At 41.2% G+C, this 23073-nt stretch overlaps 1 protein-coding gene across 1 annotated transcript; it reads left to right on the top strand.

The window, feature by feature from the left end:
* The first annotated feature begins 1820 nt into the window (after positions 1–1820).
* wipf2a (WAS/WASL interacting protein family, member 2a) lies at positions 1821–22595 on the top strand. Its single transcript, XM_072383581.1, has 8 exons — positions 1821–2281; positions 7147–7279; positions 10463–10595; positions 13359–13472; positions 14123–14806; positions 17672–17911; positions 20355–20456; positions 20576–22595. Exons 2-8 carry the CDS (start codon positions 7223–7225, stop codon positions 20614–20616), a joined length of 1371 nt encoding a protein of 456 aa, XP_072239682.1. The 5' UTR covers positions 1821–2281; positions 7147–7222; the 3' UTR covers positions 20617–22595.
* Positions 22596–23073: the final 478 nt, after the last annotated feature.

Genomic DNA, 23073 nt, shown 5'->3' with positions numbered 1-23073 from the left:
GGATGTGAGTGCGACGGGGCGGAAGTCGTTAAGGCATGTGATGGTGGTTGTCTTCGGGACCGGAACGACAGTGGCAGACTTGAAGCACCGTGGGACGACGGCCTGGTCCAGGGACGTGTTGAAGATGTCCGTGAGCACGTGGGTCAGCTGGTCCGAGCATTCTTTGATCAACCGACCTGGAATGCTGTCGGGACCTGCCGCTTTCCGCGCGTTGACCTTCCTCAGAACTTTCCGCACTGCTGATGCTTCTAGTCTGAGCGCCTGTTCGTCGGGGTGTGGTGTCGCTTTCCTCGCAGGGTTGGAGTTCAGCTCCTCAAATCTTCCGAAGAAGTTGTTGAGCTCATTGAGGAAGCTGGTGTCGTTCTGGCAGGATGAGGATGTGGGTTTGTAGTCTGTGACAGACTGGATGCCCTGCCACAGTTTCCTCGTGTCTTTGGAGTCTTGGAAGAGACCTTGGATTTTCCGGCTGTGGGCTCGCTTGGCGTCTCTGATGGCCCGGTTCAGGTTAGCCCTAGCAGACCTGAGAGCCGCAGAATCACCAGATTTGAACGCAGCATTTCGTTCTCTCAGCTTCGCTCGCACCTCCTTGGTCATCCAGGGTTTCTGGTTTGCCCGAGTGACTATTGTTTTTGTTACTGTCTCTTTTTCCATGCACCAACTGATGTAGTCGGACACCGATGCAGCATACTCCTCCACGTTGGTGCGCTGGTTGTCTGTTGCAGCCTCCTTGAAGATGCTCCATTCAGTGCACTCAAAACAGTCCTGCAGTGCAGACATCGCTCCCTCAGGCCATACTCGCACCTTCTTCACTGCCGGTTTTTCTCTGATGAGCCGGGGCTGGTATGCAGGAATTAGCATGACAGAGAGATGGTCTGAGGAGCCCAGGTGGGGGCGGGGGGCTGCTCTGTAGGCCTTCTTTACGTTGGTGTAAACAAGGTCCAGCTTGTTCGCCCCTCTTGTAGCGAAGTCCACGTGTTGGTAAAAGTTTGGAAGCACAGTCTTCATGTTGGCCTGGTTGAAGTCGCCAGCAACAATAAAAACCCCTTCCGGCTGTGTGGCTTGCATGTCCGTGATGTTATGGTAGAGAACACTGAGGGCTTGCTTCGTGTTGGCGCTGGGTGGGATGTAAACAGCAACAATGGTGACGCTGGTGAACTCACGTGGCAGGTAAAAGGGTCGGCATCTCACAGTCAGGAGTTCAATGTCTGCAGAGCAGTGACTGGAGACCCAGGAAGCGTTGTTACACCAGCTGTTCTTCGTGTAGATGCAAACGCCCCCCCCTCGAGTTTTACCTGTGAGAGCGCTGCTTCTGTCGGCTCTAAATGTTGTTAGCCCGTCCAGGCTAACTGCGCTATCTGGGACCGATGCACTGAGCCATGTTTCAGTGAGGACAATGGCACAGCAGTTTCTTGTTTCAAGCTTTGAATGTAAGAAGAGTGACCAGCCAGTCCAAACCTCTCCCAAAGATGCTTCCTGTAGTAAATTTGCATGGTAAAGTTGGAAAAGAAACCTATTTTACTTTGTTAGTAAAACGATTTATATAATAACTAACGTAAACTGCTGCAGAGTTTGTAAAGCTTGCAATGTGTCCCTATACGAAGACTCAGCATCGATGTGCTGTATATTGTTTGGTGTTTAGTTAAAGAGAGTCGTGTTAAGCTTCATCCGTGAATTCATTTTTAATAAACATGTTTTTTGTAGAGGAGATATTCTCATGTCCCCATAAATTAAGTTTTGGAGGAAACTGAAATGATATGCTTGGAATTTACGGAAACACTTGAACTCAGCAATGAAATGCCTCCATTTTGAGTAGTTCCTCCTGTTTCCGGGTTTCCGAGAAGAACCGATAAAACAGTGTCAGCGGGGAGTATGGCACTGCTTGCAGGTCAGGAGTGTGGGTAAAGTTTGCCCTAGCTATCTGAAACTGTTAGTAAGTGGTACTGAAACGCGTTCAGTAGTTTGTTTTCTGCTCTTCGTTATCAAGTTGTGGTTTTTTTCAGACGACGTTTGCAGGTACGAGGACTGCGTTGACACTGACAGCTGAAAAGTAAACAGCTCTGTGCTAACTGTCTAGCCTAGCTGGTAAACTGACGATAGCTAGCTAATGTTAGCCGGCTAACCTGCAAGTCTTTTTTTAAGTTACATCACCGCGAATTGCTAGTACCCTCCCATCCTAATTTTCTTCCTCATATTGCTTCGAAAAAGGATTGCCACAACAGCACTTTCCATTCATGTTGTTTGGGAAGACGGGACTCCTAGACATCCTCTTCTTAGAACCAGGGTGAGTCAAAACTGTTTAAGCTAACTTAACTCCACCTAAGTTCCAGCTAGCTACTGTCAGGTATGTTGTTGCTCTACCTGGGAGCGGCTACACAACCTGTCTCGGCCTGACAAATCCAGTTTCACTAAGTTGTATGTCAAAGTTTGCATGCCTCTGCTCGCCCGAAACGCTTCATATGTACAAGAGGTTACATTTACTATTTAAAAGTATCAAGGTATCACAGAAGAATTGCTTCAATACAAGCAAAATTATTACGTTCCAGTTTGTGCTATATAAAGGAGCATCAGGTAAAGCTTTTGTAGCTATCACAAAAATACGGTTCCTGTTTTGTTCCAGATGTTATGCCTGACCAACAATCCAATTATCCAAATTGACAGTCCAAATATTCAAAGTTTATGTGCTTCAAGAGAATCATTATTTACATTTGAGAAGACTGTAACCTCAATTTATTTGACATTTTTGGAGTGAAAAAACTAATTTAATTGACATCGTAGACACTGATTAATAATCAGTTACATGGGGCCCAAACTCATTGTTTTTTTTTTCTTTCGCCACTATTATTATGTGTTGTTGTTCACCACAAGATAAATCAGAATCTGAATACTTTAATGATCTCCGAGGGGGGGATTCTTTTGTTACAGCTGCACCCATTTAAAGAGCAAAGTTAAACCAAGTTTAAAAAAAAAAAGATATCCTTAATAAATGATCATTTTAAACTGACATGTAAACATCCAAGTTCAGAAATCTGGCCATCGTTTCCTCAGAAATCCTAAAAAAAAAATGGGGTGGCTGTAGGTCAGGAGGAACAGCAGTCGTCTACCACTTGGAAGGTTAATCCATGGCTTCCCCGGGCCACGTGTTGAAGTGTTGTGTGAAAAGACACGGAACTCCACATTGCCTCCAAACAGTTCATCAGTGCGGGGAAAAGCACACTGCGTACCCTAACACTGGATAGACTAAGCAGTGCTATGTGAGTGTGTGAATGCGGCTTGTTGTGTAAAAGCGTTTTGAGTGGTCAGTGAGACTAGAAAGGCGTTGGATAACTACAGTCCATTTACCATTTAAGTTTGCAGTACTGTAGTTCAGTGTTATTCCTTAATCACAAAAGCATCCAACTTCCTCTTACAGCCTCCCTCTCTGGCTGTGCAGCCTCACACTGGTGGTGTGGGGAAATAAGTTTCCAATCATCCCATTCTTTACCAAGACAACACGTCACATTGATCTTGATTGATAGCGGACAAACGTTAATACCTCTTGGTTTTAACAGGGCATTACTACAAGTAGTGTGAATGTTTTTGTGTTACTGGATGTGTGCTGGAAATCCCATGTTTTTTTTATATTGTAATTGAGTATTTCTTTAATATGATATTCAGAACTTGCATACAAACTGTAATACTCTCTAAGCTTAGATTTGATCAGTTTTGTAAGTTATGCCTGGACATGATATTAATTGGCAGCTGTGTTAGTTAAAGAAGAGCATCAAACGGCTCTTTGTTTAGGTCTTCAGAACTGATGTTTTCCTTCACATATCACATAAAATGGAATCAAAATAAGGGTCGTTGGGCTATTGGAAATTAAAATTTTCATTTCATGAACATTATTAGTGAGATAATAAGAGGTTTAATACACACACTTTCATTTTAGCTGGCCTGTTTTTTTTTCCTTTGCCTTCACTGCTTGAACACAAATACTAAAGCATCTTTTGAACCCCAGCTCTCAGTTTCAGTCTCTACTTTTGTGCTTTTCTGTATAAACCATGTCACTGGCTGACTAGCTCGCTCGCTCAGTGAGATTCCTTTGACCTCCCTCGACAAAAACCTGCTCTAACGCTCACCTAGGTTGGGGGCGGGTTGAGGAGGCCTACACTGCCTGAATGAGCCAACAATGGGCCCAAGATGGCTAACTGGTTTGGGGAGATCCAGTGACCTCAAATACTCGTGTGCAGTGCTGTCACATTTGGAGCAGTTTCAGCTACTGGTCTATGATGTGCAGGTCTGTCGTGTTTTAAATGAGTAAACACAAATACCGCTGTAAGTCACATTTAAATAGAAATTGTGTGAAGACCAAGTATGTTTATAGGTTTATAGGTATTTGCATTTTTATACACCTGTGACACTAAAATACTTAGTTTTGCCTGACCTTTTTGTCTCACAACAAGGGTGGCGCAGCCTCAAAGTTTTAAAGTCAAATAGTGTGTCTTATCGTTGTTGGCGGCTCACAGCTCATCAGAGGAGATATGACCCTCGGTAAAATCCACTTGATTTAAAGTTCCTTGATCTAGTGTTGAATGCACCTGTGGTGTTTGCATGTGCAAGGCGGTAAAACATAGTCTAACATTAGTCTGTCAAAGCGACATTAATGCTCCTCATGCTTTATTCAGTTGGAGCTATGATGGGGATGGAGAAAACTATGAGGTGCATGTGCGATATCTCAAGTTAGTATAATGCTGTTGTTTATTAATTTATACATGTTATCTGTCAGATTCCTCCTAAAAAAAAAACGCTTGTTTGTCAAATTAGAACCCAATACTAATGTGCAAGGCCAGTCCCTATGGTAGTGCAGCAGTTCCGATGGCGTGTTAAAGCGATATTTAAGTATTACTGGGCTCAAACTAGTAACATTGCTGTCACGTAATGTTATGACAAAGCACCTCTGGTCATTCAGATTTGACGGTGACCCTTTTAGTTGCCCTCTTATAAATAGAAAGCACTGCTTGTGCTAAAGTGGCAAAAGATCATATATATTAGCCAGTAACACAGCCGTTCCTTTCAGCGAACCAACAAAGTTCAGATCTCCAACAATAAGGTGGGTTAATTTTTAAAATACAGTCGGATCAGTTTTATCAGAGTGTGTGTCTGCCTTTTGTGGAACTTCTGAAGTTTTATGAGGAGCAGGACAGCAAATCTTTGCTCAAAAAAATGAAGGCTGGGAAGCTACCTGCGGTTCCTGAACAACTTTTTTTTTTTTTTTTTTAAGTAAAAAGATAATCTCTTTTTTTTCCTGATTCTATAAAAGTTCTGAGTAACAGGTTATTGCATTTATAATTTTCCCTCTGTCTGACTATTTTCGGGGGTGTTGGTGTACCGAGGCACAGGTAAATTTCATTGGTGTGTGCTTAATTGAGAAGGAGCACAGTGAAACTCTTCCAGCTTGTAGTTTTTTCTCCAACACAGCAGCCATGTGAACACCCATAGCTAATGTTGGTACTCAAATGTTTGTTCTCTCCTGTCCTCTTAGTAGATCGTGACATTTTTCACAATTTGAAACTGTGACAGTAGTTTAAAAATGAGAAGCTATCATGTTTGGACATTTTACATTTGATTTACCAAAGAGTACACAGTGTGTTGAATAGTTGGGCATTGACATCATTAAAAAGAACAGATGAAATTAAATCTCAGTAAAACTGTTTTCCCTTTACAGTTCTGCAGCTGATGTCTCAGTGGTCTTTATTTCTGATTGCTGTACAGAGTGTGCTACACATTGGTGATACATGAGTCGGCTGCCCAAGTATACAAAAGGCTGGCCAAACATATTTCATAATCCACTTGCATATTTTTATTTCTACAATCCAAAGCAGTGAAATGTACTTATTTAAAGCTACATGCAGAACTTGGATTCAGCATCTGGCCCTTTTCTGTCACACGAAACATCAGCCCCTCACTGCTTAACGCAAACACTCTGAATTCAGACACAGACACAGTAGGAACACTTGTTACTTTTACCAGCTAGGTTTAGTAACTTTTAGATGTATTGTCAGAACCATTCAGCATCTTTTTACAAAAAGTGATCAGCAGTAAACGTATCAACCTTAAACAAACCCTCATACTGCTTCTCTCTGCTGTAGTCAGAGAGGGGGAAACCTCGTATCGCCACTTTACCAAATATAAAAATACAGACTTAAATGTGGCAGCTGACTACGCAACCATGTTGTTCTGTTAGTGGCCGAATGGACAAGGACCACACAACAGCTGATGGGCGTTTAGTTGAAACATGTATAACAGTTCATGAAAATATTATATTTCCCCAAATAGAAGATATTATTTACTTCAACTGGTTAAGGTATTACGAATGCTTTTTAATGCTTCCAGACAAAATCTGGAACAGTACACACATGCCTCTTTTCTACTTTCCGTTGTGTTCATATGTTCATTCCCATATGAAGCTTGATAATCAGGACTAGTGAGCGTATCAAATTAAAACTCCTTCAGGACTTTGTAGTAGGTATCGGCCATTACTGAAAATCTAATCAATATCAGTAAAACGTTGTCCATATAAATAGAAATTTTTAAAGTCAGACTCTAAAACAGTAAATAAGATGGACCAACATATTTAACTGATAATTAGATTGAAATCTTAACTTGGCTACCATCCAATGTGTGGCTGTTGTTACACCTCAGTATTTCTGTTGATGGTGCAAACACAACTGAAAAAAAACATTATTTAAAAAGGTATGCTGTCCTGAATGGCGCCCACAGTCTTCACAATCCCCAACAAGCTCCAAAGAAGTGTTTGTTCCAAGTATTCTGTGTTTCCACCATGGTATAAAGACTGGAGAGAATAGAAGTAAAAGCAACGTTTCTCTTCTTTGTGTCAGAACTGCAGGTCTGTTTGGCTGTGATGGTTGGGGGTGGTGCTGCAATTGTTACTTAATATATTATACATGTTCTTGGTTAAATTCACACATGATCTACCAATCTGGCACCTTCTGGCAGAGCTGTATGTCTCAACCTACTCTACAATGAAATTAAATGAAAAATGATGTCATTACAGAGGTGTTATTTACCTTATCTGGTGATAGTAGATTTGTACATCTCCTCATTTGCCATGTCAAGCACTATTATTTTAAAGATTTAATTTTGTTTTAGGAGTCAGAGTGTGTCGTGCCAGAGGAGACGGTGAAGTCACCTGCCTTTATCAAACAACTCCCAACTGAGAGACAGGATGCCTATTCCTCCACCTCCTCCCCCTGGACCCCCGCCTCCCCCAACCTTTAATGTGGTGAGTGACTTGCTTAAAGACAGCGTAGCTGGTCTTTGATAGATTATGTGAACTTGGTTTGACTCAAATGACATTACTTTCTGTCAAATCCGTGGTGTTGTTGCTCATTAAGTATAAGAAACTCAGTCTGAAGGCTGTGCGTCATTTCCACATTTTTGTGTTCTTGCCATCAGAAATGGTTAATTATAGCAAAATATACTGTTAGAGATACTGCAGCCAAAATATGACGGTACCTGGATGACTGCCAGCAGCGATAAACAAAGTGTATGACTCATACTAGCAGTGTCAGGAGGAGCTTATGCCTACCTTGTGGTCAGCTGGTAGATGCCAGCATGAACCCCGAGTCCACACTTTAGCTGTAAAAGTGCAAGGTGCGACCCATGATGCCCACACAGAGATATCTTCCAAAAACATTCCCTTCGTTGTGGTGGCCAGTGATGTGGCCATGCCTCAAATCGAATGACAGATCACCTCAGAGGGGTATGATGTACCTTCTGCCTTTCACTGTAGGCACATAAGGCTGACAGAAAAGGTGTGGGACTCATTCATGTGGCAGAAGAAATGCAGTCTTTAGTGACACATCTTTCAATGTCACCCCTATCTATCATAGCTATGCCTCTTGTCAGGCATGTGTCTGCGCTTCTCACACGGTCTGAGTGAAGCATGAGAGAGCTTAGAATTTTAAAGGCCATCCTCAAAAAGAAGATTTTCTTCTCACTGAGGCTGGCAAAATAGTGCAATTAATGCATGGGTCAGTCAGGACCTTCCTATGGTAACTCGTACCAAAAACACTTGGTCATCCTTAAACTGAGGTTTAGCTCCAGTCTCACTCAGAATAGGATATCAAGGACTGCGACTATGCCACCGAGTGCTAGTCAGAGTGGTGTGTTACCCCTTTTCCACAAAATCACTTCCAGGGCTGGTTCGGGGTCAGTGCTTAGTTTGGAACCGGATTTTCTGTTTCCACTGACAAAGAACTGGCTCTAGGCCAGAAAAAATGGTTCCAGGGTAGCATCAGCTCTTTGCTGGGCTAGAGGAAAGAACTGCTTATGTCGGCAGGGGGGGTTTTGTTAAGACCAACAACAATAGTAAGACCGCAATAGGCTACTGGCAACTTAAAAATCGCCAGTAGCCTATTATGTTTGTGAATTTGTGACGATTCCAGCAGGGACACAACTCCGGCTAACGTTGGCTCATGACAAAAGCTAACATAACCATCTCACATTCAGTGTAAGTAAGAGTCAAAACATTATTACTGTAAATTCCAGACTGTAAGCCGCTACTTTTTTTTCCCAGGTTTTGAGCACCGCGGCTTATGATACAGTGCAGCTGTTTTTTTTTGCTTGTTTTTTTTTCATGCTGCCAAAACATTTTGCTTCGTAACATTAGACCAATAAAATTAACGACTAGTACACAATGGTCCACTGAAATTGTACGATAAATCAAACACACTTAGATCAATGCGATCAATGACTTTTCCTGGTAGGCTACTGTCTTTTTTTGTTTTTTACCAGGACTGTTTGGGGGAAAAAAAGCATTTGCATTATGTATTTGTTTATGTTACCATACAGATTTAATTAAAAGTTTAAAAATCCTCACGTGTTACATCTTTCCATGTAAATATCTCATATTAAGCTTAGTTTATGCTTCTCCATAACGTCGACGTGACGCCGTCATCGAGCATTCAAAGTTCTGCGTCGAGGGAACGCGTTGCTCTGCAGTTCACCATGCTGCTAGGGGGGTGTGGCTGTGTGTTTGTGTGGCTTCAGGGGTTGGAGCCGAATCCTTGCTTTTTCTTCCGGTCACAGTTTACAACAGTAAACAATAGCAACCGAGGTGGAGAAGCTGTATTTGCAGTTGGAGCTCAACAATATTTTTTAAGAACAAATACTTATATTGCAAATGTTGAAGCGCAGGCGACAGAGAAGACGTTTGCGGAGGTGGTCTGTATGACCACTAAACTGGTCGAGGCTGAACGGGTGACTTTACAACACTGGTTCACCCACTGAGGGACCTGGATGAACAAATATACTTTCGAATGTCAACGGACCGATTTGACGAGCTTTTTCACCGTGGACAGCCATTAAGACCGGAAAAGGCAACTGCTGGAAATTACATTCTGAGCGGACCAATCGCAGCCCTTACGGTCCGCGTCAGGCTACAGCGGAGGGGTCCATGTCGACGTTGTAGCTACGCCGTGGAAATGACGGAGAAGCATAAACTACGCATAAACTACACCCGTGGCTTATAATTAGGTGCGACCTATACAAGTACAAAATGGATTTTCTTTTTAAAATTACAGGGTGCAGCTTATATTCAGGTGCGTTCTATAGTCCAGAATTTACAGTAGGTTATTACCTGTCTCCTAGAACGTAATCGTCCACTCAAAACCTGTCGATCAACACAAACATATTGGATATGCCGTTTTCTGATCCCAATGAAGCACAGAAGCAAGTTTGCAAGTTGAACGATTTGTGAACCAGCACCAGCACTGGCCCCGAACCAGCCCTATATGTGTAGCTGCAGCAACCTACTTGCTTTGACATTACACACCATACCTGCAACTATACTGCTTCCTAAAGTAATACTCTGGCTAATTAAGCCAAGCGAGGTAAGTGGCTCAGCAACAAAACAGGATTAGAACAGTCCAAAGAATGTTTGTATGTTTCAGTATTTGTGATGAAAGTCGCCAACAGTCAGACTACCCTGCTGCAAGACCGTGTGCATGAATTATGCTCTCACGAAGCAAGACTAGAAGATCCAGATGAGAGCTGCAGACAGCTGCTCCTAACTGACATCTGCTCAAAACTTCAGGATAGTAAAGCAGAAGGCGAGGTAGGATACAACCTTGGACAACTAGCTATACTCTGACAAATGACAAAAACACCAAAAACAGTTTGCTTACCTCCCTTGGGCCTACAAGTAGAATATAGAATAAAGATCTGTGGTCAATTAACCTATGAATAATGGCATTCTAACAGCAAGAATATGAAAGGGACTATGTAGGCTGCTGCATGCTTCATTTATAGCAAGAATGCAGAAGTATCCTGCACTGACTGCAAAGGGACAAATCTACTTTGTTTACTGAAACTGGCAGCCAGAACAAGGTCAAAGTATTTTATGTTGTAGTTCAGACTAGACAAAACTGAGGTGTGATTGCATCTGTGTTAACTTGTTCCACAGGCGAACACAACTCCTCCCAAACTGAACTCCTCTGAGACAAAGGGCAGAGGAGCGCTGCTGTCGGACATCTGTAAAGGCGCCAAGCTGAAGAAGACCACTGTGGTTAATGACCGGAGCGCCCCGATTATTGAGAGTGAGTTGCAACATGTTTGTTAAATTCACAGACATGCACTCAAACTCCAACTGATCTTCTCCCTGTGAGTTTGATCAAAATCTGCTCAAAAACTAAAAACTGTACCCACAGACATGTCAGCAGCAGGAGTTAATGTGCTCTGTATTTATGGAATGAGGAAACAAGGAAAAACTCTACAGTATGAGCTTGACAGCTGTTTCTTAATTTAGGAAGTACTAGTCTCAGAACATATAAAATTCTGATGCACTGCGGAGGAGAGAATTTTTACAAATTTAAAGGCATAAATTCTTATATCTTAACTGTTTTCCAATATTCTTAGAAACAGTTTTTCCACTAGCAGCACTCGTGCTCCCAACTGAAAAAAGGAGTACTACTGAAAACACGATCATATTTTTGACTACATTACTGTTATATGTTTTGATCAAAACAGATCAGTTACAGAAATGTCACAAAGCAGTTGTAAACAAGAAAAAAAACTTTTTTTTAACACAAAAATCACCTAATATTAAACCCATCCTTTGGAATAAGAGTGTTTGTTATCTCTGTAGGTTAAAACAGTAATGTCAGTAATGATGTTAAGAGGAATAAATGTTAATGTGTGGAGCTGCATGTTGAGTCCAGTTATTTGGCTCACACATACTGTTGTTTCTGACTTTCTGAATAGCTCTGTTATTTGAATAATTTGGAGCCTAACAGCGAAGCTGCAAAGGCACTTATTGTGTTAGTAGCTTTTCCTTTTATTATTATTATTATTATTATTATTATTCCTCTACTTTCTGCTGCAGTGGAAGTCTATGGCAGCCCCTAGAACGCTATGGTAAAAAGTTTTTGAAATTTGGCTCACATATTCAGGACAGTGCCATTAGCAAAGTCAAGAATTTTTATGCCCAAACAGTGAAATCTCTAGCGCCACTAACACGTCAAAGTTTGAAGTCCATTCAGGTGTATAACTTTGGACTCGTTGGTCCAAATTTCACAAATGAGGTACGTTGCAATCTTTGGATCATGATGAGTCCAACACACATTATGACGTCAATTTCCGCCAAACTCGATTTTCCGCCATTTTGGATTTTTTTGAAAACGGAAAAAAGATTTCAGCGGTCACAAATTTTGACCAGTTGGCACAGACTATCTTTGGACCAATCCGCACAAAAGTTAGATGGATTTTTTTGGTATATTTAGCAAAAATGCATTTTTGCTCATATTTCTGGACCCGTTGCTCCAAATTTCACAAATGGTACTGTTGGAATCCTTGGATCAAGATGAGTTCATCGCACTATAAGACATAATTTGCACCATATTGGATTTTCCACCATTTTGAATTTTATCAAAATCCTTCAAAAAGTATTTCGGGTCACCCAGATTGTCTGATTTCCACAGGATTTGACACATGGAATCTTCAGACCAAGCCTCATAAAAGTTATCATGTGCATTTTTTAAGTTTGCTTCCGTTTGTCCGTAGCAGCCAATCAAACTCAGCACCAATATGCCAAACAGGAAGTGAGGCCATATCTCTGTGATGCATTGATGCATCGATGCCAAACTTGGTGTATGGATTCATAATGCCTTCCTGAGCAGCCATAGGCTTACCTGCTATGCTGCCAGGCCCCCCCATCGCTGCTTGCAGCTATATTTCTGAATAAAATCTGTGAATGGCAGCTCTCCCTTTACACTGTTTGGATGGAATGCCTTTTGTCATCATTTCAGTCTCTTCTGCAGACTGATTCCTGCCTGCTATTGACAGACACACTGCAGGTCAACAGTGTAGTTTATGCATCAGTTATGTTGCCTTCTCGGGTGTCTCATGTTTGAAGTTTGTGGTCAAGTCAGCAAATTGTTATCCCTGCAAATGTTGGGCCAGAGTGACGATGCTCCTACTTTTGTCTTTATCTTATCTTTACTGCATGACAGGGGTGTGTGTGTGGGTGTGTGTGTGTTGGCTGTCTGGTCTGCAGATGCTGTGTCAATGGACACAGAAAATATGACAAAACTGGTACAGATGAAAATGAATATCTAGTCTATATATCTAAAATATTTAGATTCTCTTCAGATACTGAAATTTAGATTAGTACCTGTTTATTTTCATTTTTTGACAAACTCTACTGTTTTTGGCTTCCAGTGTCTGTTCAGTCCAGAGACGAAGATAAAGTTGAAAGTCCTGGAAAAGCTGTGTTTTACCTTGACTTTGGAGTCTGTTAAACTTCTAATAGTATCCTGTTAATTTTTTTTCTTTTCTTGAATGCCTTGTAATGGTTATAAAACAAAACTTTAGGCTTTGCAAATTGTTCATACATATGAAAGCTTTTTGGACATGGGCCCATGTCTTATGAAGGTCTATCCATGTTATAAGACAATAAATTCATGATGCAGTGTAGTCCTGTGCTAACAAACATTGATTCTAGGCTATTGGAGCAGTTTAGGAATGTTCAGTAATCATCAATAAACCTGTGTCATTAAAATGTTTGAAAATGATTTGTGATAAAAAAATTTCCAGATTATCATTTCGGGTTATGGTTAGGGTATTGTTTTCCATCCAAAGTTCTGAAGAAGATGTTGTCTTGTAGAGAATTTGTATAAAAACAAAGAAATAAAATGTTGATTTTTAAAAAGAAAAAAAAAAAAGCTTTAATTTAGGACGTATAGTAGCTCTTCTGTGCCTGTACATCAGGGTTCAGATACCTTACTGCTCTCCAAGTACCTGAATATTGAAACACATTTCTTGTTCATATATGCCTCTATTGACATGTCTCATCTCTCCATCAGAATCTGGTGGAGGAGGAGGAGGCGGAGGCAGTGGTGGAGGTTTTGGAGGTGGAGGGCCAATGGGAATGGGGGGTCTTTTCCAAGGAGGTGTGCCTAAATTACGCCCAGTTGGAGGTAAAAGCTCCTTTTTTTTGTCTTTTATATCATCAGTTCCTTTACATTTGAACCAAATTTTGAACATTTTTATTTAAGTTTGCACCATTTTTTTAAGCTTTGGTTATTAATGAATTAATTGGCACAGGGAGCTGAATGTGGACATGATTTTTCTCTGATCTTTAAAACCTTTATCTTTTTATATATAAAAATAATGTGTATGTGTGCATATACATGTATATTTCATTTTGCTAAACCACTCTACAATACTGTTTCAGAGCAGTTTGGGTGATGTTCATGACAATACGGGAAGTTATGAGCTTGCTTTAGGGCAGTACTCCTGGGCCAACAGCCCTACTGTTGAAATGCAAAGAAGGTTTTGGCTCTGAGCTTCAAGCCCTGGGCAACATGCTCATGTGGGCTCGATGATTGCGCTCGTCTGCATTTTCCTGATAAATAAACATGTGTGACGTTAAGAAGTGCTGCTTTCTTTGGTGTGTGCAAGTCTTAAAATTTGGAAAAAGAGGCAAGATGAGGAGAAAATTATGATTGCTTAATTTCTCAGACATTTTCTTGTTATTGAGTAGTTCATCAGTTTTTAGCTGTGAACTATGTTGCCTATTCTTTGAGAGCTTTAAGAGATGTACTACACATTACCTGTTCTCCTCCAGATGCTGGTGGATCAGTAGGCAGATCTGCTCTGCGGCCTCCAGGCTCCCGGCCCACAGCGCCTCGCCCCCCCACAGGCCGTTCCACCTCACCTTCCCCAGGCAGCAAGCCCTCTCCACCGGAGCACCAACGCTCTCACCGGCCATCACTACCGGACATCTCCCGCCCCTCCAGCAGCAGCAGTAGCAGCTCTTCCTCAGGCAGCGGGATGAAGCACAGCACCTCTGCACCACCCCCTCCTCCACCCTTTATTAGAGGGGGCCGTGGTAATGCTCCACCAACTCCTAACCAGAAAGCACCTGCTCCACCTTCTACATCCTCCTCTTACAGCAGAGAGAAACCCCTCCCACCAACACCCGGCAGAGGCCCCACCCCTCCTAGCACCATGAGGCAGCCTCAGTCTTCCAGCGGACCAGCAAGTGGTGGCACTTCTGCACCACCACCTCCTCCTCCACCATACAGACCACACCCATCAGGTGGCATCTCAAATGGGCCTTCTCATGTAGATGGAGGTGGGGCTCCACATCTTCCTCAGAGACACAACTCCCTTCACAAAAAAACCACATCAGGAGGTGGCAGCCAAGGACGCAGCCATGCCCCACCACCACCTCCGTCACCATCTCCATCCTCTCAGCAGGTCAGCAGACCACCACCACCTGCTAGACAGCCACCTGGGCGCAGAGCAGGTACGTCCATCATGTGAACGCACACAGCTGTCATTTATTCCTCGTTTTGCCTTTAATTTGTGCTTAAAAAAATGCAAGGTTGATAGAAAGGGACACACTAATCAGTTGCAACTAGTTTGCTTTAAAATGTCCAGTTTGTGGCCCACAATTCTGAATCTGTTGGTACATTTTTGACAAAATGACTGATTTTAGCTGGAGACAAGTGTTTTAGCTTTAAATAATTATTTGAATTGTTTACTCCACCGTGAGCTAAACCTTACCATCTATAAAGTAATCCATTGATCATTTGGACTGAACCTTGGATCATTTTTTTTTCCACTTGTTATCTCTGTCCTCCAAATTGCAGTCAGTCTATAAAGTAGCACAATGTACTAAACCTAGTTTCCACATGACTCCTACTCTCAGTCCAATCTAAATAGAGCTGAAGGTTTCTTTGGGTCTCTGCAACATATAAATCTCACCTCTTTTGATCATAGCATGCAAACCAGGTCTCTGCACAAGAAATGTGAGGGAGTGGGGCTTTAAACACAAACTGACCCAGTTTGACATAAGCTTCTCTATCTTTTAGATTTCAAACAAGTGAATTTGTAGCTCCCTTGAAATGTGTTCATAACCTGAATTCAGAGTGAACTCACCAAACAGGAAGGCGCTTGTTAGCTGAAGTGATTCTCCACAAGGTCTCCTGGTTTCTCTGCATTCCTGAGGCCCTGTGGAATATTCCGGTACCCTTCACATTGACTCTCTCTGCTTTTGTCCCTAGTTTACAATAAGTTGTTACATCTTGGCAATTTATTTATTTACTTCTTTTTTTCTTAAGATTGTACTGTTTTGTGATATGTATTTTTTGTTAGGTAGGGGTGGGGGGGTCAGAGACAGAGTAGATGCCAGCCAGTGAGTGCATGTGTGAGAGCTAAAAGCGAACGGTCTTCTTCCTTCCTTCCTTCTCCAGCGACACACACATTCAGACTTTCTCAGCAGAACAGGGACTTCTCATAAAATCTAATAAAGCAGCATTTTGCAACAAGGTTCTGTGAAGGTTTGTGGAAGTATGGATAAGTTTATTTGTGCTTAAATCAGTAACCAATGTGAAACAATTGATGATTAGATTTTATTTCTCTGATTTACTTTATTTTCTCTGACTGGCCACAGTCTCTTCCTCTCTGTTTGAATAAAGCTGCTGTATCTTGTAGCACAAAGATGGGTCAAAAGGAAGCATTGGAGTTTGGAATATGCATGTTCCTGAAGACATGACTCAATCAGTGCGGTTACATGGGTGCCATCGGATTAATGGCTAAAGACTGAGTTATTCACTTCATGTCGACACCGTAATCTGACAAGAAATTGGATCGGATCGGGTTACTCGCGATCGAATTAAGACCCCGGGATAATTCAATCCAAATGCCCACTGAACATGCACGTAGAGAACAGTGGATCGGATCAAGCGTTCTGCACATGCTCGAGATTTTTTCCTGAGATCGTCACCCGGAAGTCAAAGGAGACGATATTACTGTTGTTGTCCCCGCCGTCAGAAAGAAACAAACAACGTGATGGAGAATGCGCTGTTGTGCATCGCGTTTATTCCATAACCAGCTCATCATAAACTAAATGTAGAGGGACGTAGCTTCATCTTGCTCTTCGTTCGCCATCTTTCTCGAATGCCTGAATTTGTTGTTGTTGTTGTTGGTGGTGGTGAAGACGTCAACAGGAAGTGGCTCTATTAGCGATAGTTGAAATGGGTACAGCGCCACCTATCGTACTGGGGTATGACCTGCTTTGTGCCAGTGATTCGATTCATTCACCGCCATATATCCAAGGATAATTACCTTTGCTCAGATAAGGAGCAGAACAACTATAGCTATAATCCGGTTAATCTCATGTAGACCCACTGAGTGAAACACAATATTCTGCTGTCCAAACTTATTTTATCTGATTCCTCATTCCCAATGATGATCAGGTGAGGAAATGGGTTAAACTTACTCCTTTGCTTTCCATTTAGTTAATTTCCTGCATGTGTGTCATCTGATTTTTAACTCATCTGTATTTGGATTCTTCTTTTTGCGGGACTTTGGAAAGTTTAATCAGCTGCTACCACATATAAGCAACTTTCCCGCTGGCATGGTTACACATCATGTCACACATGGATATTAAACGTGTTAGAATTCTTAACAGAAATCATTCCAGCCTCGCAGCAACCAAAACGGCTTAGAAAAATGTTTCTGTTGATAAAAAACAAACACAATTTGAGAAAGACACAATTGGTCATTGCAGCAGGTCGCTATTAGTGTGGCGCCAGTTTTGTGAAAGATTATGTTAAAATGCATGTGAAGTGCTGTGCTTGTACTCTGTACAGTACACAGCTTCCCATGATTTCCGTACCAACTGGCTAAATGTGACTATCTGTCGAGTTTTCTATTGAATTATTTTCAAAAGGTAGTTTTTCAGGCTCGTATTTGTTACCCCACTTTCCATTTTGTTTGTCCAGCTTTTTTTGCAGTCTTTCTGAAATCTACAGTATTCGATTTCAAAATGACTTCATGCAAATTTCAGAGGACACTACAAAATATGAATTAATGAATTAAATGATAAGATAATGGATTAATTGACTCATGCAAACACACATTTAAGCACACTTCCAAAACAGAAGTCACAATGATGAGAACAAAAAATTTAGAATAAAGTCCTGCGTACATTGAAGGTCTGATACTCTTTAAAGGTTGAAGCAAATAAAGGTCTGGGACTCTCCATAACTTCCTCAAGGCAAAGATCAATCCAGCACTGTTTGTCTGCCCATGTATCAGCTATTGGCTTTTTCATGCTCAAAACTAGCTGATTATGTTGGTCATGGTTTACGTGTTGTCTACACAGCTCCTCAGGTGCCTTCTTCTGGGTCTCGTAATGGTGGACGGGAGGTTCCTCCTCCTCCGCCTCCATATCGTGGCCACAGCTCCGTGGCCTCAGAGCCCCACAGCCGAGTGGGGAAACCACAGCCTCCTCCCTCCTCTTCTTCCATCTCCTCATCTTCCCGGACCCCAGCTGGACCTCCTCCTCCTCCCCCGCCCATCCGAAATGGTCACTCCACCAGCTCTTCCTCCAGGTCCATCATAGGTGAGTTGAGACAAGTCTCCTCTGTGTTACATAATTCCTCCCTGTTCATAATTTCCCCCTTGACACAGTCATGTTTTGCACTGTATTAGCTTCACTGAACAAATAGGAATTTTGAGAGAGATTTGATTGGATTACCCCAGATGATCCCCTCCTGTTATTAAAAGGCAAACCGTAAGATGACACGTTACACAAAAAGTGATTTAAGAAGAGAAACAGTGGGCAAGAATATAAACACCAATAACAATACAATGAATTTGTTTCTCCAGTTTTAGATTTTACAGGCACTGCCATATCAATGTCATCATTCTGCTTTGTAATGAAACCTGTTGATATACTCCTGATGTTTACAGGACTGCTTTGTATCATCACTAGCAGAAGATTTCCATCATTACAACAGCAGTGTAATCCATGTTAAGTTAGTCACCATAAATTCTAACCTTATCGTTATCATTTCTGTCTCACTGATGAAGCCTCAGCAAGACAATTTGCCACATTTTGCTAAACTGTATTTCCCTATAAGCAGGAAACAGAGGATTGGAGGATCTATTGGAGCCAGACTCTGGCCCATTTAAGCTTTATTAAGAAATAATTTTTAGTGGGATTCCTCTTAGATGGTGTGAGGTGCCAGAACACTCGAGACCAAAAGGTGGAGTGTTCTATAAAGACCCTTTCTCTAAAGACAGCAGCACACACTCTCTACTTCCAGAGAAGTGGTGCTTGTGATGGGTTTGCTTCTAACTGCAAGTTTCTTTTAAATTTTAGTGCATGAATATATAACATTGAAATAAATGTAGTACGTCTAAAAAAAATCTGAAATTTAACTTTGAGATAACAGGATTATGGAAAGTATCTTCTCTTCTCTTACGCTCACAACGCCTTGCAGTTAATGTGGCATTTTCAGAGGAATTCCAGGAACCACTGAGGTTTTCAGGGTTTGATGTGTATGTTTAAGGATAATGTGGTGTCCAATGCTTCTGGATCTTTTTCTGTCCTTCTGCAGTTGCCAGACACTTCTGCTAAAATCTGAGAAAACACAAATTTCCACCATCTCTAATGGTTTGTTTTTGTTTAATATCGAAGGTCGGAGTTATCTGCATAGCACAGAATGCTGTGAATCCTACTAAAATCTCTTTTGAATTCTATCAGTTGTTCTGCTGTTGAGCTACTTTGTTTGCGATCTTGATGTGATGGAGCACATAATGGCGAGCAGCCATGTGTAGTCAAATCTGCTGCAGCAATGCAAACAAGGCTTTCTGTTTCCTGTTCTACTAGACAAATCAGGAGAGCAGAGTCAGTTCCTAGAATGCGGTCCAGGACACAGAATTTAAGAAAAGAATAGTAGCTGTTTATGCAGTGGAATGTATAGACTCCTAATTCACAGTTAGTTCCTGTTTTGTTGCTGGCTACAATGGGGAATTAGAAAAAAACTCACTCACTAAACCACTCGGTATGTTTACATGCACACTTAAGTTGAGCTATGATTAAAGCTTGCTTAGACCTCCCCTTGTCCCAGTATCAGTCTATTTACCAAAGTATGTCTGACTTCACTTCGATCGATTCTTCTTCTTCCTGCTGATTTAATACCACAGCCCAAAATTATTAGCCAGTGTGAAACTGGCACAAGGTTTAACGTTGAATTAGACAACTTCACAGCTCTGAACATTTCTTACATACTTTGACCTTTACTAACACACCTTTTTCTGTGTGTGTTAGTCTGACTTTGAGAAATTAAATTTTGTACAATTTTAGTCCGACCAACATGTTTCCATGTACTGTACTTTTACTGGAAGTATCACAATAATTTGGTTTACATGATGATGGGAAAACAACCAGCTCAGCTGATCTCATCTTTGAAGGACTTTTTATTCAATCAAGAGGTCCAACCTTATAAGTGAGAAACCTCAACTATTTCCCAAAAGATAGTTTTTGATCCTGGAAGTTTGAATATGTATGATTTTCACATCAGTTGTGGCTTATTGTCTGGAAAAAATTATGTCCTTGTCAAGCCACCACTGTTCCTCTTTGGCAGATCGACTCCCCAGTCATGCATCGCTGTATTCTTACACACATCACAGGATCAGCTAAGTGACATCAGTTCAACGTCAGTTAGAGCTGTGTGTTCTGATCAATTTCTACTTCCTGGGCCACAATTCTGTGGCTCATGCCAATTTTACCGACACAGAATCTGATGTACTTTAACTGGACCATCAAATTTCTGGTCATGCTTAATGAAGCTGAAAATCAGGTCAAGCGATCAGTTTGTGTGCAGTTTGAGATATCTGCTAGTCGTCACGTATTGTGCTACTTTTCCTCCTTTCATATCTACCAGTCTGCCAGAATTTGCAGCCATTTCTTTTGCTCAAAGTTTGTTATGATTGTATTGACTGGTTCAGCCTGGAAACGGAATCCTTCTGGATTGTATTTTTTTTTTTTCTCCCCTCAGATGATTTTGAATCCAGGTTCAGCTTTCACCCCATTGAGGATCTTCCACCTCCAGAGGACTACAGGCCCTTTAGCAAGGTCTACCCCAGCAAAAACAACAAGGGTACGAATTTAGTCACATCTTTACATCTTCTTATTTACAGCATGTGTGTATATATATATATATATATATATATATATATATATATATAAGTAACCCCTGCCTCTCTCTTCCGCCTGCAGCCATTAGAGGAGCACCCCCAGCACCGCCAGTGGGCAGGTGAACAGATTTCAACTCAGGAATTGAACTCTGTTGACCGATCGGGCTGGAGGGGTGAAGAAGCACTCGAATCACAAACACACTACATGCACTAACACTAAACCACCACAGTGGTGAATACAAAGTAAAGGTTTGACACTACTCAGCGTATGTCTTTGCACGAGAACAAAAACCACTGAAGGAGGCGAGAATCGCACTCAACTTCTCCTCTGATGGGATGGCGAAGCCTCTGTTTGACACAACATATCAAGACCAAACTCTGAACACTTCAACAAATGCTGCATTCCACCTCTTTTTATGCATATTCATGATGATAATGATAGTTGTGATTTTCTCAATTCTTGATAACTCTTCTTTCTTTTTTTGTGACGTTTTCGGTGTCAGCATTGATTTTGAAGGGGGGTCAGCACAATAAATGAAAACTTTCAGTGTTTCTGCAAAACTTAATGCCACAAATGTGGGGCTTGATGATGGTGATGTTTTGATTGGTTGTTGTTGTCATTAGCCATTCCAGCAGTGCCAGTTCAGGGTGTTTGCTTTTTTTTTTTTTTTTTAACCCATTCTCCTTCAGTGTGCCAGATGCAGGCAGAGTTGCATGAACTGTGCAGATGATTTTGAATATTGTCACGATTACAAACAGTGCTGGAAAACTTGCAAAGTTCTGAGAAGGCTGGCCTGCTTGTTTTTACATTTAAGAGGTTTTGTTTTCTTGCTTATTCACCCTCCACCTCCCTTTATTTCAGGCGGTTTATATTTCCATTTTCAGGCGATGTTGCCCGGCAGCTTAACTGCTAAACCGAAACACTGTGCACGATGCTGTTTATACACTAATAAGAATTCTTTCACGTAGATTGAACGTAAAAAACGGAAAATGCTGAAATGTTCTCTCATGTTTTTGATAAACTGTATTTGTGCATGACAAACACGCTGTGGGGTCTGAGTGGGCTACACAGTTTAGTTCAACATTAATGATTTGTTTACTGAACCAAGTTAAGATGATTTAGCTGCAGATTCTCAGTGGTTTGGAGGAGTTTACAAGGGATCTTTCTCTTTTTTTTTTTCCAAAATCTTCTTCCTGGGAAGTTGATCTAAAAGCTATTAATATTCCTACTTTTGCTGCTGGTGGCCTTTTTTAAAGGACTGTATGGCCAGAAAGATACATTGTTATTTAATTGCTATGCAAAGGAGCAGTTTGTGTTGATTGTAGCAGCTAACCAGACGTGAACACTTAAGTGCCAGAAAACTGATAGAGGTTCTTTATTCTACTTTTTTTAATGAATCATTATGCTTCACTTTAAGACACTAAAGACATCACATTTAGACTCCTCTACCAGGCAGGGGGAAAAAGAGAGGCGATGGAGTCATATTGTGCATCATGCATCGCCCCCTGCTGGTCTTTGCCTTACACAAACCTGTTGTCACCCTCATGTACCAGTGCTTTTATTTTGATTGTTTTTCTGGGGGGTGATGTCATCAGAGTAAATAAGAAACAAGTCTATTTGAAAATTCAATAAATATTGTATATTTACACTAAGGAATATGGTAATCATAGCTATTGATCTATTTTTATGTTGTAAAAAGTTTGTAATATAGGAAAATAAAATGATTAAGAGCTATAACAATGTTCCAGTAGAGCAGACTGTCTGCAGCACCTCTCTGGATGTTTGGCCAAACGGGTGAATGAGCTACATGGATGTATGTTAGTTTTCTACCAACATATGTTTGGGGCTTCTGATATCTAGAAATCCATTTGGTGAATAATTTAAAGAGGTGAGTGATGAATACACACAACAATGGACATACACTTTCTTCTCTAGAAGTTCACTCATTGAGACACACAGGTGACCTTTGGCTTTGCGTCTTCATGTTGTCACCTCGCCCACTGAAGAGCAACAACCCTGTGTCATTTCATGTTAATCAACCATGTTTTTTATAATTTGAAATCATTTGAAATAAATATATTCCTGTTGGGGAAAAAGGGTACCTGATGCATTGTCTTATTTGTTCTTTTAGCTTATGTCGATTTTAATAGTTCTGTACAACAAACCATGCTCAGAAAAAACATTTGAGTGCTTTGCTGCGCTCAGTCAGTGAGTTACAGTCCAATAATCCTTCCAAAAAATCTGACCTGTTCGGTGCTTCCTCTGAAGTAAAGTTCATGTTGCGGCGGTGCATGTTCAGGTTACTGTTGGAGCTTCATCTGCACATCACCAGGCTATGATGTTTACCATGTTTTTGTGGCTTTTTTTTTTTTTTTTTTTTACCTTTACTCTAAAATGTTACTTTATAAGAAATTATTGGATCACAAACTTTTATTTTTGGGGCCAGTCTACGGGCTTAAATTTGTCTCAAAAATAATCGATCTACAAATACGCCTTGAGTCACAGACGTGTTTTGCTATCCACAAATAAAAAAAATTCTATTTGTAACTTGTGTGTTGGTTTTTACAAATGTGTATTTT

This window comes from Leuresthes tenuis, unplaced genomic scaffold (assembly GCF_036924035.1).
Source record: "Leuresthes tenuis unplaced genomic scaffold, fLeuTen1.0.hap1 SCAF_4, whole genome shotgun sequence".
Lineage (NCBI taxonomy): Eukaryota > Metazoa > Chordata > Actinopteri > Atheriniformes > Atherinopsidae > Leuresthes > Leuresthes tenuis.
Note: the sequence above shows the minus strand (reverse complement) of the source record. Positions and strands in the feature narration are given on the sequence as shown.

Coding starts and splice junctions, on each gene's coding strand:
- wipf2a (XM_072383581.1), top strand. CDS start 7,223: ATGCCTATTCCTCCACCTCCTCCCCCTGGACCCCCGCCTCCCCCAACC. Junction 7,280..10,462: donor CTCCCCCAACCTTTAATGTG/GTGAGTGACTTG, acceptor CTTGTTCCACAG/GCGAACACAACTCCTCCCAA. Junction 17,912..20,354: donor TTCCTCCAGGTCCATCATAG/GTGAGTTGAGAC, acceptor TTCTCCCCTCAG/ATGATTTTGAATCCAGGTTC.